At 44.4% G+C, this 17360-nt stretch overlaps 1 protein-coding gene across 1 annotated transcript in view; it reads right to left on the reverse strand.

The window, feature by feature from the left end:
* Nucleotides 1-11016: 11016 nt before the first annotated feature.
* smarcc1a (SWI/SNF related, matrix associated, actin dependent regulator of chromatin, subfamily c, member 1a) overlaps nt 11017-17360 on the reverse strand; it is a 104039-nt gene continuing 97695 nt past the window's right edge. The window contains exons 25-27 of the mRNA XM_056285590.1: nt 17104-17360; nt 14397-14519; nt 11017-14298 (exon numbers count right to left, since the gene is read on the reverse strand). The exon at nt 17104-17360 is cut by the window's right edge and continues 44 nt beyond it. Coding sequence (XP_056141565.1) covers nt 14207-14298; nt 14397-14519; nt 17104-17360 — 472 coding nt within the window. The 3' untranslated portion in view covers nt 11017-14206. The remainder of the gene's footprint in view (nt 14299-14396; nt 14520-17103) is intronic.

Raw genomic sequence — 17360 nt, forward strand, 5'->3', positions numbered from 1 at the left:
CCTCTTCAAGAACTACTACCCTGTTACTTGTTCTTACCACTTACTGTATTCACTCATTTAAAAAAAATCTTTCTTGCGCTTTTACTTTAGCACTGGTTTTACTCTTAGATGTGTCTTGTACTTATATTAGTAATGAATGGACCGGAGACCAAGGCATAACGTTAACCTTTTACTAGGCATATCTTCAAGTCTCAACACTCACGCATTACATATCAAAACCTGCTCACTACATCTCCCCCTTTTAAACTGATATTTTCAGGATCTTTACAGAAAAATTAAATCATATGTTAATAAAGCCTAATGCTGATTTTACCAACAAGGCAGGGGAACAGCTGGCACCTTAAACATCTCTGTAAACGTGAGCAAATGTAAACTGGTTAAATGAACTTCACATTTCACATCTCATATCTAGACACACATTTCACATCTCATATCTAGACACACATTTCACATCTCATATCTAGATACACATTTCACATCTCATATCTAGACACACATTTCACATCTCATATCTAGACACACATTTCACATCTAATTTTCCTTTTTTTTTTAACCTATGAACATATCAAGACAAGTACATGTCCTAACTGAGAGGTAGGGTAGACTACCTGATCCTCTCTGTTGTGGTATGGAGGCTGTTCTGCTCTGTGTATACTCACAACACTAAACTACAAATTCAGTCTTTTAACAGGCTTGACTGCCCTGCCAACTCTGGTGTGTAGTCCAGAGTCCGGCTGGCTTCCAGACCGTGAAGGCACTACTCTCAAATGAGAACGGTTTCTTCGGAGACTGCCTGTGAGGTTTGGATCACGTATGAACGTGGTGTCCCTGCTGATCCAGGGACGACTCCTGTGTGTGGAACATTCCGTATCCAAACTCTCTGACCTGGTTGGAGTGGTGGTGTCTCCCGTGCTCTATGTTGTCTGTTGTATCCTTCAGCCTGTTGTCTTTTAAGCTCCTGGTCTTTCAACTCAAAAGCTCTCAAGTCTGGCCATGCTGGTTTGAGAGTGCGTGGACACACTGGAAGGGGTGTTTGGATGTTGCGCCCCATCAGGAGCTGTGCCGGTGATACTCCATGGGCAAGAGGAGTTGCTCTGTATGCCATAAGCGCTTTGTGAGGGTCCTCACTCTTCTGCACAAGGATTTCACAGTCTTTACTGCACGTTCAGCTTCCCCATTGCTTTGCAGGTAATGGGGGCTACTGGTAACATGTACGATTGAGTAGGAAAAACGCAGAAGTCTCAATCTGAAGTGCATTATACGAGGCGGGTCGTCATCCAGTGGCCTTGAGCTGAGAAGACTGATTAACGGTTTGTGGTCGGTTCGCATCACAAAGTGTAGGCCCAGGAGGTAGGTCTGAAATCTTTCGCAAGCCCAGGTGACAGCAAGGGCCTCCTTTTAAATTTGGGCATATCTGCGCTCTGTTTCAGTCATGCGGCGAGATATGAAAGCCACTGGCCTCCAGTCTCCAGGTTCTTGAAGCTGAGATAAGACCCCTCCTAATCCGTAAGACGATGCGTCTGCTGACACCCTGGTCGGTTTCTCTGGACTGTACTGGGCAAGGACAGTAGATGAGCTGAGCTCGTTTTTCAACTTTTCAAAGGCACACTGCTGCACTGCTCCCCAAGTCCACATGTTTTCTGCTTTCAGGAGTTCTCTGATTGGCCCAGTGAGCTCTGCGATGTTAGGAGAGAATTTCCCCACATAGTTGACCATCCCCATGAAGCGTTTTACGTCAGCCACATCTTTGGGTGGTGGCATCTCTCTGATTGCCCTAATCTTCTCAGGATCTGCGTGTATGCCCTCGGAACTGACAATGTGTCCGAGAAATTTGACCTGCTTCACTGCGAACTGACATTTGTCATTCAGAGTTAGGCCCTGCTGCTGCAGTCTTTGCAACACTTGATGCACCCTGTCATGATGCTCTTTGGGCGTGGCACCGAACACCAGGATGTCATCCGCATGACACAAAGTTCCTTCTAGGCTGTCAAGCATCTGCGTTAAATGGTTCTGAAAGTGTTCTGGTGCGGATGATATTGTAAAGGGAAGCTGATTAAAACAATAACGGCCAAATGGTGTGACGAAGGTGGTGAGTGGGGCTGAATCTTTGTGCAAAGGCACCTGCCAAAAACCAGCAGTGGCATCCAGTTTGGAAAAATCCTAGCTCCAGCTAGCTTAGCTAGCGTCTCATCAACAGCTGGAAGAATATGTCGCTCCCTGCACACATTTTCGTTCAGGCGGGTTAGGTCGACACATATTCTAATTTTTCCATTAGGTTTTGGTACTATGACCATTCCTGAGCACCACTCTGTAGCTTCCTCGATGGGAGAAATAACGCCCATTTCCTCCATCCTTTTTAACTCTTCTTGAACTTTTCCCCTTAAGGGCAATGGCACACGGCGTGGCACAGCGAGGGCAAAGGGAGTGGCATTTTCTTTTAATTTAATTGTGTATTCTCCCTCTAGCTTACCTAAGCCTGTGAAAACTCTGGGATATTGTTCTTTGTAGCTTACCTCAGCTGCTGTGATAGCTTGCACAGGGCTGAGCAGGCAGAGGTCTTGTATCGCTGGTAAGCCAAGCAAAGGAGTCACTAACCCTGGCACAACATACACCTGCTGCTTCGCTACAATTCCACCGTGACTAATATCCGCAGTAAAATGTCCCCTCACCTCTACGGGGGAGTTACTTGGTCCACACAGTCTTTTGGTTGTCAGTAGCAGCTTTCCATGTCACTTTTGTGAATACAAATGTGCCGGGATAGCTGTCACTGCAGCGCCCGTGTCCAACTTGAACGTCATTTGCTGACCATTCACTGCGACCGATTTCTGCCAGAATGTGTTGGATTTTGTACAATTCACTGTGCCCAGGAACAATGTCTCTACGCTTTCATCCAAGTCATTTTCCTTAATTTCTTCCACTCTCATTTTCGTTTTACAAACAGCGGCAAAATGCCCCCTTTTCTTACATTTCCTGCACTCAGCAGTGCGCGCTGGACATGCATTGAACGAATTTTCATGGGTCTTCCCACATCTGCCACATTTAGTATTTGCATTATTTTGCAATCCTTCCTTTGGTTTAAAAACACGTTTTCCGTGTGGAGAGTATTTCTGTTTGAACTTGAATCTAACTGCACCCATGTTTGCATCTGTCTCAATGCAGGCTGTTGCTTTTTAATTTCCTCACTCTGGCGGATTTGTGTGACAGCTTTCACGAGAGTCAACTCAGAATCTGGCTGTAACTTCTCTGCAGGTCCATGGTCTCTCATGGTCTCTGGTACCTACCACAAGGCGGTCTCTGACGATCTCGTCTTGGAGAATACTGACATCCTGACACTGCTCAGCCAGTTGATGCACAGCAGTAATAACGCTTCAGCCGTCTCCCCAGGCTCCTGGCTGGCTACGCTTGCTGAATTTAGCTCTTTCCTAGACCACATTATGCTTGCATAGGAGCTGTTTATGGAGCGCTGCTTGCTTTGCTTGGTGGTACTTTGTCTTGTCCTCCTCCGTCAGTGCTGACGTGTTCAGAACGTCCTCCGCCATGTCCCCCACAGTGTAAACCAGCGAGTTAGCTTGATACTCTCGACTCTTTGCATTTAGTCCTGCTGCCGCTATGCGGAATCTTTCTAAACCTCGCATCCAATCAGGCCACTACCACAGTCTCCCCAGTCAAATGCTTCAGGCGGACTTACTGAAAATAGAGAATCCATTCTGCTTTACCTTCCCAATGCTCCTCTCCAACGTTGTATCAATGCAGCTCCCCGTTAGCTTTAGCTCTGCTAGCTCTATAGCTCTGCTATCTGCTAGCTCTGCTATCTGCTAGCTCTGCTAGCTCACTTGGCCAATTCAGAAGCTCCTTTCTCACGTAGTCAAACTGCACCGATCATTCCGCTCACTCGCGTCGGGTGATTGTATTCATCTCAGAGGCGAGGACGACGACTTCTGACACCATGTCTTGTACTTTATAGTACTTATATTAGTAATGAATGGACCGGGCGGAGACCAAGGCATAACGTTGACCTTTTACTAGGCATATCTTCAAGTCTCCACACTCGCGCATGCGCGCTCATTACATATCAAAACCTGCTCACTAGATGCTTGTTTAGAGAGAAGATGCACCTATGACCTCTGATGACTAGTAGTTCTCCTGATCTCCTACATTAAATGATGCCCTTATTGTAAGCCGCTCTGGATAAAAGTGTCGGCTAAATGACTGGGATGTCATGTCATGTCATGTCATGTCATGTCATGCAGGCCTGGCAGTTGCTTGGGTGCGTGCTGACCCGCGCGCTGCACTACTTACAGTGGGCCCCTTCACTCAACAGAGCCGAATGAGACTGTACTTACGAACGTCCGCGGTTGGTCGTGTAGAAGTAGTGCCGCCTTGTGTCCAGGAGAGCTCTGTACGCGCCCACGCAGCACAGAGCGGGAACGATGATCAAAATCCAACGATGAACCGCCGTATACGAAACTTACTGCGCGGTGCGCGTGACCTGGTGAGCTACAGGCTCACCGAAACAAGGCAGAGTATAACCGATACAGATAAGCTAACTTGCTAGCATATCTGACTAGCAGGACAACCGGTAATGGGCACTGTGGTCAGCTAACTTACAGATAAGTTAACTTGCTAGCATATCTGACTAGCAAGACAACTGGTAATGGACACTGTTGTCAGCTAACTTACAAATAAGCTAACTTGCCAGCATATCTGACTAGCAGGACAACCGGTAATGGACACTGTGGTCAGCTAACTTACAGATAAGCTAACTTGCTAGCATATCTGACTAGCAGGACAACCGGTAATGGACACTGTGGTCAGCTAACTTAAAGATAAACTAACTTGCTAGCATATCTAACTAGCAAGACAACCGGTAATGGACACTGTGGTCAGCTAACTTAAAGATAAACTAACTTGCCAGCATATCTGACTAGCAGGACAACCGGTAATGGACACTGTGGTCAGCTAACTTACAGATAAGCTAACTTGCTAGCATATCTGACTAGCAGGACAACCGGTAATGGACACTGTGGTCAGCTAACTTACAGATAAACTAACTTGCTAGCATATCTAACTAGCAAGACAACCGGTAATGGACACTGTGGTCAGCTAACTTACAGATAAGCTAACTTGCTAGTATATCTGACTAGCAATACAACCGGTAATGGACACTGTGGTCAGCTAACTTACAGATAAGCTAACTTGCTAGCATATCTGACTACCAAGACAACAGGTAATGGACGCTGTGGTCAGCTAACTTACAGATAAGCTAACTTGCTAGTATATCTGGCTAGCAATACAACCGGTAATTGACACTGTGGTCAGCTAACTTACAGATAAACTAACTTGCTAGCATATCTGACTAGCAAGACAACTGGTAATGGACACTGTGGTCAGCTAACTTACAGATAAGCTAACTTGCTAGCATATCTGACTAGCAAGACAACCGGTAATGGACACTGTGGTCAGCTAACTTACAGATAAACTAACTTGCCAGCATATCTGACTAGCAGGACAACCGGTAATGGACAATGTGGTCAGCTAACTTACAGATAAGCTAACTTGCTAGCATATCTGACTACCAAGACAACCGGTAATGGACGCTGTGGTCAGCTAACTTACAGATAAGCTAACTTGCCAGCATATCTAACTAGCAAGACAACGGGTAACGGACACTGTCGTCAGCTAACTTACAGATAAGCTAACTTGCTAGTATATCTGGCTAGCAATACAACCGGTAATTGACACTGTGGTCAGCTAACTTACAGATAAGCTAACTTGCTAGCATATCTGACTAGCAAGACAACCGGTAATGGACACTGTGGTCAGCTAACTTACAGATTAGCTAACTTGCTAGCATATCTGACTAGCAAGACAACTGGTAATGGACACTGTTGTCAGCTAACTTACAGATAAGCTAACTTGCCAGCATATCTGACTAGCAGGACAACCGGTAATGGACACTGTGGTCAGCTAACTTACAGATAAACTAACTTGCCAGCATATCTGACTAGCAGGACAACCGGTAATGGACACTGTGGTCAGCTAACTTACAGATAAGCTAACTTGCTAGTATATCTGACTAGCAATACAACCGGTAATGGACACTGTGGTCAGCTAATTTACAGATAAGCTAACTTGCTAGCATATCTGACTAGCAAGACAACCGGTAATGGACACTGTGGTCAGCTAACTTACAGATAAGCTAACTTGCTAGCATATCTGACTAGCAAGACAACTGGTAATGGACACTGTGGTCAGCTAACTTACAGATAAGCTAACTTTTTAATATAACTGACTAACAAGACAACCGGTAATGGACACTGTGGTCAGCTAACTTACAGATAAGCTAACTTGCTAGCATATCTGACTAGCAAGACACTTGTAAAGAACACTGGGGTCGAACAGAAAATAAAATACGTCTTTCAAACGAGCTATAAAACCGAGTCGATATGTTCTCAGTAAAAGAACGTATGTCGAATGACAACGGCCGTCATTAAAGGTTAGATTAGCCTAACTACCCAAGCTAATCGGGAGCAATCAGCTAACGTTAGCTGACTTAGCTAGCAAAAGAAGCCAACAGTGAGAATTTACGTACACAACCTCAAACTTCTGAATATAATCTGACTCAACATACCTTGCAACGTACACGTTTGATCAACGTATAAGAGTCGACTCTAACAAGTATACAATTAAAGCCGAAACAGGATAATGCTGAGGAGACGGCAGACAGTGGAACGCAACTTGACTTCAAACCTTCGCCCCGAACTCTCTAGAACTTCTCCTTCTTCCCTAAAGTTCTCTCTACTGCCGCCCACCATCCAATCATAATAAAGATTTGCCCTTATTGACATCTGACATTAATCAATAAAACACTCTGTCATACAGAATAGGTTGTACACTCGCTATGCCGCGTGTGTGCCCATTTACATTCCAGTCAAACTTTGGTTTTTTTTACTCTGCTCTTTGCTCTACTTTATTCTGCTCTCTTTGCTCTACTTTACTCTGCTCTTTGCTCTACTTTACTTTGCTCGTTGCTCTACTTTACTCTGCTCTCTTTGCTCTACTTTACTCTGCTCTTTGCTCTACTTTATTCTGCTCTCTTTGCTCTACTTTACTCTGCTCTTTGCTCTACTTTACTTTGCTCGTTGCTCTACTTTACTCTGCTCTCTTTGCTCTACTTTACTCTGCTCTTTGCTCTACTTTATTCTGCTCTCTTTGCTCTACTTTACTCTGCTCTTTGCTCTACTTTATTCTGCTCTCTTTGCTCTACTTTACTCTGCTCTCTTCGCTCTACTTTACTCTGCTCTTTGCTCTACTTTACTTTGCTCGTTGCTCTACTTTAAACTGCTCTCTTTGCTCTACTTTACTCTGCTCTTCGCTCTACTTTACTCTGCTCTCTTTGCTCTACTTTACTCTGCTCTCTTTGCTCTACTTTACCCTGCTCTCTTTGCTCTACTTTATTCTGCTCTACTTTACTCTGCTCTTTGCTCTACTTTACTTTGCTCGTTGCTCTACTTTACCCTGCTCTCTTTGCTCTACTTTACTCGGCTCTTTGCTCTACTTTACTCTGCTCTCTTCGCTCTACTTTACTCTGCTCTCTTCGCTCTACTTTACTCTGCTCTTTGCTCTACTTTACTCTGCTCTCTTTGCTCTACTTTACTCTGCTCGTTGCTCTACTTTACTCTGCTCTCTTCGCTCTAATTTACTCTGCTCTCTTCGCTCTACTTTACCCTGCTCTCTTTGCTCTACTTTACCCTGCTCTCTTTGCTCTACTTTACCCTGCTCTCTTTGCTCTACTTTACCCTGCTCTTTACTCTACTTTATTCTGCTCTTTGCTCTACTTTACTCTGCTCTCTTTGCTCTTTACCCTGCTCTCTTTGCTCTACTTTACTCTGCTCTCTTTGCTCTAATTTACCCTGCTCTCTTTGCTGTACTTTACTCTGCTCTTTGGTCTACTTTACCCTGCTCTCTTTGCTCTACTTTACTCTGCTCTCTTTGCTCTACTTTACCCTGCTTTTTGCCCTTCTTTACCCTGCTCTTTGCTCTACTTTACTCTGCTCTCTTTGCTCTACTTTACCCTGCTCTCTTTGCTCTACTTTACTCTGCTCTTTTTGCCCTTCTTTACTCTGCTCTCTTTGCTCTACTTTACCCTGCTCTTTGCTCTACTTTACCCTGCTCTCTTTGTTCTACTTTATCCTGCTCTCTTTGCTCTACTTTACCCTGCACTCTTTGCTCTACTTTACCCTGCTCTCTTTGCTCTACTTTACCCTGCTCTCTTTGCTCTACTTTACCCTGCTCTCTTTGCTCTACTTTACCCTGCTCTCTTTGCTCTACTTTACCCTGCTCTCTTTGTTCTACTTTATCCTGCTTTCTTTTTTCTACTTTACCCTGCTCTCTTTGTTCTACTTTATCCTGCTCTCTTTGCTCTACTTTATCCTGCTCTCTTTGCTCTACTTTACCCTGCTCTCTTTGTTCTACTTTACCCTGCTCTCTTTGCTCTACTTTACCCTGCTCTCTTTGCTCTACTTTACCCTGCTCTCTTTGTTCTGCTCTCTTTGCTCTACTTTACCCTGCTCTCTTTGCTCTACTTTACCCTGCTTTCTTTGCTCTACTTTACCCTGCTCTCTTTGTTCTACTTTACCCTGCTCTCTTTGCTCTACTTTACCCTGCTCTCTTTGCTCTACTTTACCCTGCTCTCTTTGCTCTACTTTACCCTGCTCTCTTTGCTCTACTTTACCCTGCTCTCTTTACTCTACTTTACCCTGCTCTCTTTGCTCTACTTTACCCTGCTCTCTTTGCTCTACTTTACCCTGCTCTCTTTGCTCTACTTTACCCTGCTCTCTTTGCTCTACTTTATCCTGCTCTCTTTGCTCTACTTTACCCTGCTCTCTTTGCTCTACTTTACCCTGCTCTCTTTGCTCTACTTTACCCTGCTCTCTTTGCTCTACTTTAGCCCTGCTCTCTTTGCTCTACTTTACCCTGCTTTCTTTGCTCTACTTTACCCTGCTCTCTTTGCTCTACTTTACCCTGCTTTCTTTGCTCTACTTTACCCTGCTCTCTTTGCTCTACTTTACCCTGCTCTCTTTGCTCTACTTAACCCTGCTCTCTTTGCTCTACTTTACCCTGCTCTCTTTGCTCTACTTTACCCTGCTCTCTTTGCTCTACTTTACCCTGCTCTTTGCTCTACTTTACCCTGCTCTCTTTGCTCTACTTTACCCTGCTCCCTTTGCTCTACTTTACCCTGCTCTCTTTGCTCTACTTTACCCTGCTCTCTTTGCTCTACTTTACCCTGCTCTCTTTGCTCTACTTTACCCTGCTCTCTTTGCTCTACTTTACCCCGCTCTCTTTGCTCTACTTTACCCCGCTCTCTTTGCTCTACTTTACCCCGCTCTCTTTGCTATACTTTACCCTGCTCTCTTTGCTCTACTTTACCCCGCTCTCTTTGCTCTACTTTACCCCGCTCTCTTTGCTCCACTTTACCCCGCTCTCTTTGCTCTACTTTACCCCGCTCTCTTTGCTCTACTTTACCCCGCTCTCTTTGCTCTACTTTACCCCGCTCTCTTTGTTCTACTTTACCCTGCTCTCTTTGCTCTACTTTACCCTGCTCTCTTTGCTCTACTTTACCCTGCTCTCTTTGCTCTACTTTACCCTGCTCTCTTTGCTCTACTTTACCCTGCTCTCTTTGCTCTACTTTACCCTGCTCTCTTTGTTCTACTTTACCCTGCTCTCTTTGCTCTACTTTACCCTGCTCTCTTTGCTCTACTTTACCCTGCTCTCTTTGCTCTACTTTACCCTGCTCTCTTTGTTCTACTTTACCCTGCTCTCTTTGCTCTACTTTACCCTGCTCTCTTTGCTCTACTTTACCCTGCTCTCTTTGTTCTACTTTACCCTGCTCTCTTTGCTCTACTTTACCCTGCTCTCTTTGTTCTACTTTACCTTGCTCTCTTTGCTCTACTTTACCCTGCTCTCTTTGCTCTACTTTACCCTGCTCTCTTTGCTCTACTTTACCCTGCTCTCTTTGCTCTACTTTACCCTGCTCTCTTTGCTCTACTTTACCCTGCTCTCTCTACGGAGCTGAAGTGCCCTCGTTTTGTGCGTTAGTTTGTTACTGTGGCATCGTATCACAGACAGACCCCTTTAGCCTGAATCCATTTTCCACCTGACCAATGAATTGATTGACAAAAATAACACTTCTTACTTGGCATGGATTCAAGATGTCAATTTATTTTTCAAGTGAAGATTTCAGTAAAAACAACCTGTATAAACCAGTTTTGGGAAAACAACATAAACTTAAGTTGATGACTCATGGTCTCGAGGATTTAGACTGTGTTATGAATAAAAGTGTATGTGTTGTTGCACTTTAAAAAATGTGTCACCCAAAATTCTAGGATTCAGGTTGTTGCAGATGATGTGAAGGGCGCCATGCATTAAACAAAGGTTGCCATGTAGGTCTTCTGTAATCTCTCAACAACACAACTTGCACATTATGAAAACACCATTATGCCGCAATCTGCTTCATAATGCCCCAAATCCCCGCACAAAGGGAAGGAGACCCCGAGATCTAATCCGCCGTCTCGTCCAGAGGCTACAATGCCACACTTCAGCATCATGAGAAATATTCCTTAGAGATCCTAACTGAAGGCTGGGAACCAGATCATTAATAGGTCAACAGATTTTTTTTGGATATTTTCTTCAATTTGATAAGCCAAAGATAAATAAGATCAATTCTAACACCCATGATTCATTTAGTGTGCACTTCACTCTATAAACCAATGAATGTAGGTCAATATAGTAAAACAGATACCAGTCTGCTGGGACACAGTCAGACTGGAAACATGGAGATACACTGGTTTCTGAGAGGACTTCCAGTGTGACTTCCGGTGTTTGTTGAATTTTAGACATGACAACTTCTGTACAACTTTAATTCAGATGCTCCTACGTGTGGCCGAGTACCAAGACGGAGGCAGAAATAAACAAGACGGAGGCAGAAATAAGACTAAACCCACACATCAACATTGTACAAAAAGTTTATTTGACAGTATCTAGGTCCAAGTACCAACAGACCCCATAAAAAAAAACAAATTTGCTACAAACTTCCAGAGAACAAAGATAACTCCATCTACACAAAGCTTAGTCTTAAAAATACATTACCATAACAAAAGAAACATAGTAGCTGGAAAAGATAATTAATAAGATGTTCTCATGTTGGGAGATATTTTAACAGTGTGGAAACAGATGGGGGAGTCAAGTGGGGGAGTGTGGGGGAATGCAACTGTAAGTGAATAGTGTGTGTGTGTGTGTGTGTGTGTGTGTGTGTGTGTGTGTGTGAGAGAGAGAGAGAGAGAGAGAGAGAGAGAGAGAGAGAGAGAGAGAGAGCGAGAGCGAGAGCGAGAGAGAGAGCGAGAGAGAGAGCGAGAGCGAGAGCGAGAGAGAGAGAGAGAGAGAGAGAGAGAGAGAGAGACAGAGAGAGAGAGAGAGAGAGAGAGAGAGAGAGAGAGAGAGAGAGAGAGAGCGAGAGCGAGAGCGAGAGAGAGAGAGAGAGAGAGAGAGAGCGAGCATGTGTGTGAAAAAACAATTTCTTCTCCCCAAGCCGTAGGAGAGGGCAACAGTAAGTTGATGCAGCAGTCACGTGGGCAGGAAAAATAAAGCCGGGGCAGATTTCAGAAGAGCGGGGGCATCCTAGAGGTAGCAGAGGGGTGCGCTTAGAGGTAGCAGATAGCAACAGGAAGAATTCTAGAAGAGGTAGCTAGCAGAAGAGGGAGTGAGAAGAGGTAGTGGAGGCTAACAGTGCTAGCAGAGGAGGCGTGGTTCACTGACCATGTGAAGGCTTCTCCATCACAGCCTTAACCTGCACATCAACCCATGGAGATATACTGTAGGCAGGCACACACACACACACACACACACACACACACACACACACCATGTGTTCGGGCTGAGGGACATGTTGCCTAGTAAACAGTGTTCCCACAGCAGTGAGGACACACTATGGGGGCATGCCACTGTGCTGTTAGTGTAAATGTGCCGTTGCACACTCAACACACTGTATATCAGGAAAAGTGTTTGAAGTATTATTATGCATGGAGCATTCCTATCCATAGGCCAACAGACAAGTGAATACACTAAGCACACTGACAAGTGACTTGGTGCAGGCTCAGCAGCCCAGGTAAGAAATCACAGACGGGATCAGTTCATCTGGACACAACACTTAACGACAGAAACGTGATGAAACCAACGATCGGTTTCATATACAAATATGGGTGTGACCTTTACCTAGTTTCAAAAATGCTGTGACTGCGACTGTTTCCCCGACCCTGTGTGAACAGCACACACAGCCTGGTAGCCCTCGCTAATGGCCACGCCGTATGTGCATATGAACCTGGTGGTTGGTGTGGGCGGTGATGCCACTGTATTGTTTAGAAGGGTGGGGACACCTGCGGTCAGTTGAGACTGAAGAGGTCACCTATGCCCCTTTTCCACTGCATGGTACCGACTCAACCCGACTACTCTATTCGACTCTACTCGCTTTACTTTTTGGGATGTGGTTTTCCACTGCAGATCGCATCCCCTCACAGCGAAGCCCCACTGGTAATTTGTGGACATGTGGACTATTTTTTTAAAGAGTTTATTTATATTTAAATAAATATACATTTATTTATTTATAGTGGTATTTTCATGTCACCTTTTGGTACGGGCTCAGCTCTCTTGGAACCACGACGGAGGTGGTATCAAAAAAAAAGTACCTGGTACCAGGTACCATCCCTAACTTTTGCCCAATGGAAAACCAAAAAAAAGCGAGTAGAGCTGAGTGGCGCCGGTACCATGCAGTGGACAAGGGGCATTCGATGACGATGGAATGTTTCCGTCAGTAAAAGTTGTGTCCAGATGACCTTCTGTGACACACTGAGAAGTGTTACTCTGGTTATTATCCGGAAGGTGCAGGGAAGAGGTTAGCGAGGTAGGTAGCACTAGTAGCTGGGTCGGGTCAGGGTCAGGGTGGCCATAGCTCGCTGCTACATTACTAGCACCTAACGTCTAGCTGAAGGGCCCACGGTGCTGAGGACTGCTCTCTGGTCGCGAGTCTCTCTGAAGAGGCTGTGTGGAGGTCAGAGGGAGATTATGCTTGTGTGTGTGTCAGTGTGTGGGTTTGTGTGTGTCATCCTCCGGTGCATTGCGGCGGGGTCCAGCTAAGTTGGTGTACAGTCAGCCTCCAGTGTGAGCATCCAGCTTAGCTTGGGTGTATTTCTGTGCGTGTTACAGTGCTATGCCCAGAGGGGGTAATTGTTTAGGTGTAATCATCAAGTGTCTGCCCCACATCCCTGACCCTGAGGCCAGGGGAAACTGAGCAGCCAAACTGATGGTCACAAACTCTCTCTCTCTCTCTCTCTCTCTCTCTCTCTCTCTCTCTCTCTCTCTCTCTCTCACAAACACACACACACACACACACACACACACACACACACCTACAGTGTATCATGTCAGGCGGAGCGAGAGGTAGATAGTCAGTGAAACAAGAGTGGGGGCGTTCTAGATCCCCTCAGCATGTGTGTGTTTGTGTGTGTCACAACTCATTTACTCACCGCATACATCCCTGAAAGTCTCCCTTGCCCTCTGGATTGACTAGTACCCCCTAGTGTCTGGATGGGGACGTACACACTAGAGGAGTATGTGTGTGTTTGGGTGCGTGTGAGAGAACGAGAGTAAAGGGGGAGGGGGGATACAGTGTAATTTAAAAGAGATAGCATGGGGAGAGAGGAGGTGAGGGAGACAGAATGTCTAATCCTATTGTGTCCTCTAGTTTGTTTCCTAATCCATTAAACAGTCCTTCACGACAGCCAGCAGAGCAGCCTCCTCCTGGCCTGCCAGACCAGACGACAGTGTTTATCAGTGGACGACCCTCGCCGCCGTGCCCTGAGAGGAAATCTGGATGTGAGTTTGGGTGTATTTGTTTGTGTGTGGGGGTTGAGGGGCATGTTTGTTTTGTGTGTAAGCTTGGGTCACCCTTGCCATTAAGCCCTGAGTGTAAGTATGTGTCAGTGTGAGAGTGTGAGTTTATCTGTCTGTGTTGTGTTTTGCATATGAAGATGTGGGAGCTGGGCAGGGGGAAACGAGACAGTAGCAAAGGCCATCAGTGGGCTGAGGCTGAGAGATCAGAGGTTTTGTGTACATGTGTGTGCGTCTGTGTGTGCCTGCACATGTGCGTAAGGTCTTAGTTGTCAGCCACTCGTCCAGTAGGGGCAGGTGGAGGGCCCGCAGGTGCTGGAGGTATCCCATCAGGCTGTGCAGGGGGTTGGCCAGGGTCTTGAAGAGAAGAGGGGAGTTGTCAATTACAGAAAGCAGTGAGATAAAATTAAATATCAAAATTTGCATCCGATGTGTTACTGTCATGTTGTACTCACACATGCCATTGGGAGCTCCAGGGTGGGGGGACATCATGGGAGGCATGCTGCCAGGAGGGGGAGCGCCTCCTGGAGTAATCGGCATCATGCGTCCTGGCATGGGCTGACTGGGTCCCATTGGTCCTGTACACCGGAACGTAAAGAGACACATCAGACACGTGGGCTACCTCCGAAGAAGGAGACAGGAGTAGAGCAGGAGAAGGAAATGTTTTTCTTATTGTTTATTCTCATTGTTTTATTCTTATTGCTTTATTCTTGTTTGTTCTTATTATTTTATTCTTGTTTGTTCTTATTATTTTATTCTTGTTTATACTTATTGTTTTATTCTTATTATTCTTAGTTTTATTATTGTTTATTCTTATTGTTTATTCTTGTTTATGTTGTTTGTTCTTATTGTTTAATTCTTATTTATTCTTGTTTATATTGTTGTTTATTTTTATCATTTATCTTGTTTATTCTTATTGTTTATTCTAGTTTATTCCTATTGTTTTATTCTTGTTTATCTTATTGTTTATTCTTGTTATTTATTCTGGTTTATTCTTATCATTCTAATCTTGTTTATTCTTTTCTAGTCTTATTTTATTCTTGTTTATTCTTATTCCATTCTTGTTTATTCTTATTGTTTATCTTACTGTTTTATTCTTGTTGTTTTATTTATTGTTTATTCTTGTTTATTCGTATTGTTTTATTCTTCCTGTTTATTCTTATTACCATCTGCATCTCAGTGTGGTACGGCAACTGCACCTCAGTAGACCAGAAAGCTCTGCAGCGGGTCGTCAAGGCGGCCCAGCATATCACCGGTACCCAGCTCCCAGCCATAAAAGACATTTATCACAAACGCTGCCTTCGAAGGGGTCTGAGCATCAGCAGAGACCCCACCCACCCCAACCATGGACTGTTCTCCCCCCTGTGCTCTGGGAGGCGCTACAGGAGCCTCAGAGCCCGCACTACCAGGCTCAAAAACAGCTTCTTTCCACAAGCTGTTGCCCATCTGAACCTGGCTACCCACTGAATGTCTGTAGATATTTTAAATATTTTGTACTCCAGCTCTCTTTTAACTTATTTTTAGCTTTTGGTCTTCATGTGTGTATATCTTGTATTGTGTTTGCTGTGTTTGTCTGTGTCTGTCTTGCACTGTTTGGTGAAGCCACAGCCCTCATTTCATTTTTAACATGTGCCTGCACATTGTTTTTAATGACAATAAAATTGAATTGAATTTAATTATTATTTTATTCTTGTTTATTCTTATTTATCTTATTGTTTATTGCTTATCTTATTGTTTATTCTTATTATTTATTCTGGTTTATTCACATTGTTTTATTCTTGTTTATTCTTAGTTTATCTTATTGTTTTATTTGTATTGTTTATTGTTATTGTTCTATTCTTTCTGTTTATTCCTATTTATTCTTATTGTTTTATTCTTATTCCTCTTATTGTTTATCCTTATTGTTTTATTCTTATTCTATTCTTGTTTATTCTTGTTTCTTCTTATTGTTTTATTCTTGGTTATTCTTAGTTTTATTCTTGTTTATCTTAGTTTATTCTTATTATTTTATTCTTGTTTATTCTTATCTTATTATTATTGTTTATTCTTGTTGTTTTATTCTCGTTGTTTTATTCTTATTGTTTCTCAGTGGCAAGAAGAAGTGGAGTTGGCCCCCAGGCGCTGCAGCTGCCCACTGCTCCTATACAATGTGATGGAGAGAACACATTTCATTGCAACCACACAATGACAAAATAAAGTGGCTTTTCTTTATAGATTATATTAAACTTAATACTTCATCTATCCCTATCCCTATATGTCGTATATCTTGTATGGCAGTTGTGTTATCACAACGTTTGTTTCATGCACTGTTAGGGTTTTGACTCTTCTTGCTGCTGTATGATAACATTTCCCAACAGTAATTCATAGCTTTCAACCATGGAGGATGGTTGAAATGATTACCCACAATACCCCCTCCAACAAACATCAGTGCCTACAGCTTAAAGTTCAACCATGCTGACCAGCTCACAAACTGACTCACTCCACATGGATGACCGTCACACATCTAACCCGCCAGCTACACTGGTCCTGAATCAGTTTTATGTGCAGATTAACAGTACAGTCCGTGAGGCAGAGAGGACAGTAGAAGCCAGAGGGAGAAGACTTCACAGAGCAGCGAGGCAAAATTGAAACAGGAGAAAAACAATGTTGAGATTGATCAGAATTGAGTTTTATGATCTAAATTTTAATTCACTTGTATCAAGAACATGTACACAACAGATTACAAAAAACCCATTAACCCTTAAATCTGTCATTACTGATGTCATTTTTATTTCTTCTGCCGTTGTCTCCAGCACAAGGGTCAAGCATTTTCACCCCTGGACAAAGAGAACAGCCCTCTTGAGATGAGGGTGATTTGCTTTTAAAAGATCCTTACTATTTTACCCTCACCTGAACAGAGCAGTTGGTGTTTCTACAGAGATGAGGGGGATTTGGTTTTAAAAGATCCTTACTGTTTCACCCTCACCTGAGCAGCTGGTGTGTTTCTACAGAGGCTACAGGTTCAGCCTGAAACCGCAAAACTGTTTCTGGAAATGTTTGTTTCAGCAGAAAGAAAAACTGTTAAGATGATCTACAGATGACATTTAAGAGATAATGGGTCCACACATTTGTGAACATCTCATCTCTGCCCCCGCTGTCCATTTCTCCCTCCTCTTCTCTCACCTGTCTGTCCCGGGTGGTGTTGGGCCATGGGGTGGTGGCCCATAGGAGGGTAGCCAGGGTGCATGGTGCTGCCGGGAGGGGGACCCCCATGGTGGGATTGGGGTCCTCCATGGTGCATGCCTGGAGGAGGGGGCCCGTGGTGGGGGCCAGGGCCAGGGGCCTGTCCCTGGGCCTGGGCTGCTGCTGCGGCAGCCGCAGCCTGCTGCTCCATCTGCTGGCGGGCCTTCATCTCAGCGTACTTGAGCTGCTCCATGTGG

The sequence above is a fragment of the Lampris incognitus genome, chromosome 9 (genome assembly GCF_029633865.1).
Source record: "Lampris incognitus isolate fLamInc1 chromosome 9, fLamInc1.hap2, whole genome shotgun sequence".
Taxonomy (NCBI): Eukaryota; Metazoa; Chordata; class Actinopteri; order Lampriformes; family Lampridae; genus Lampris; species Lampris incognitus.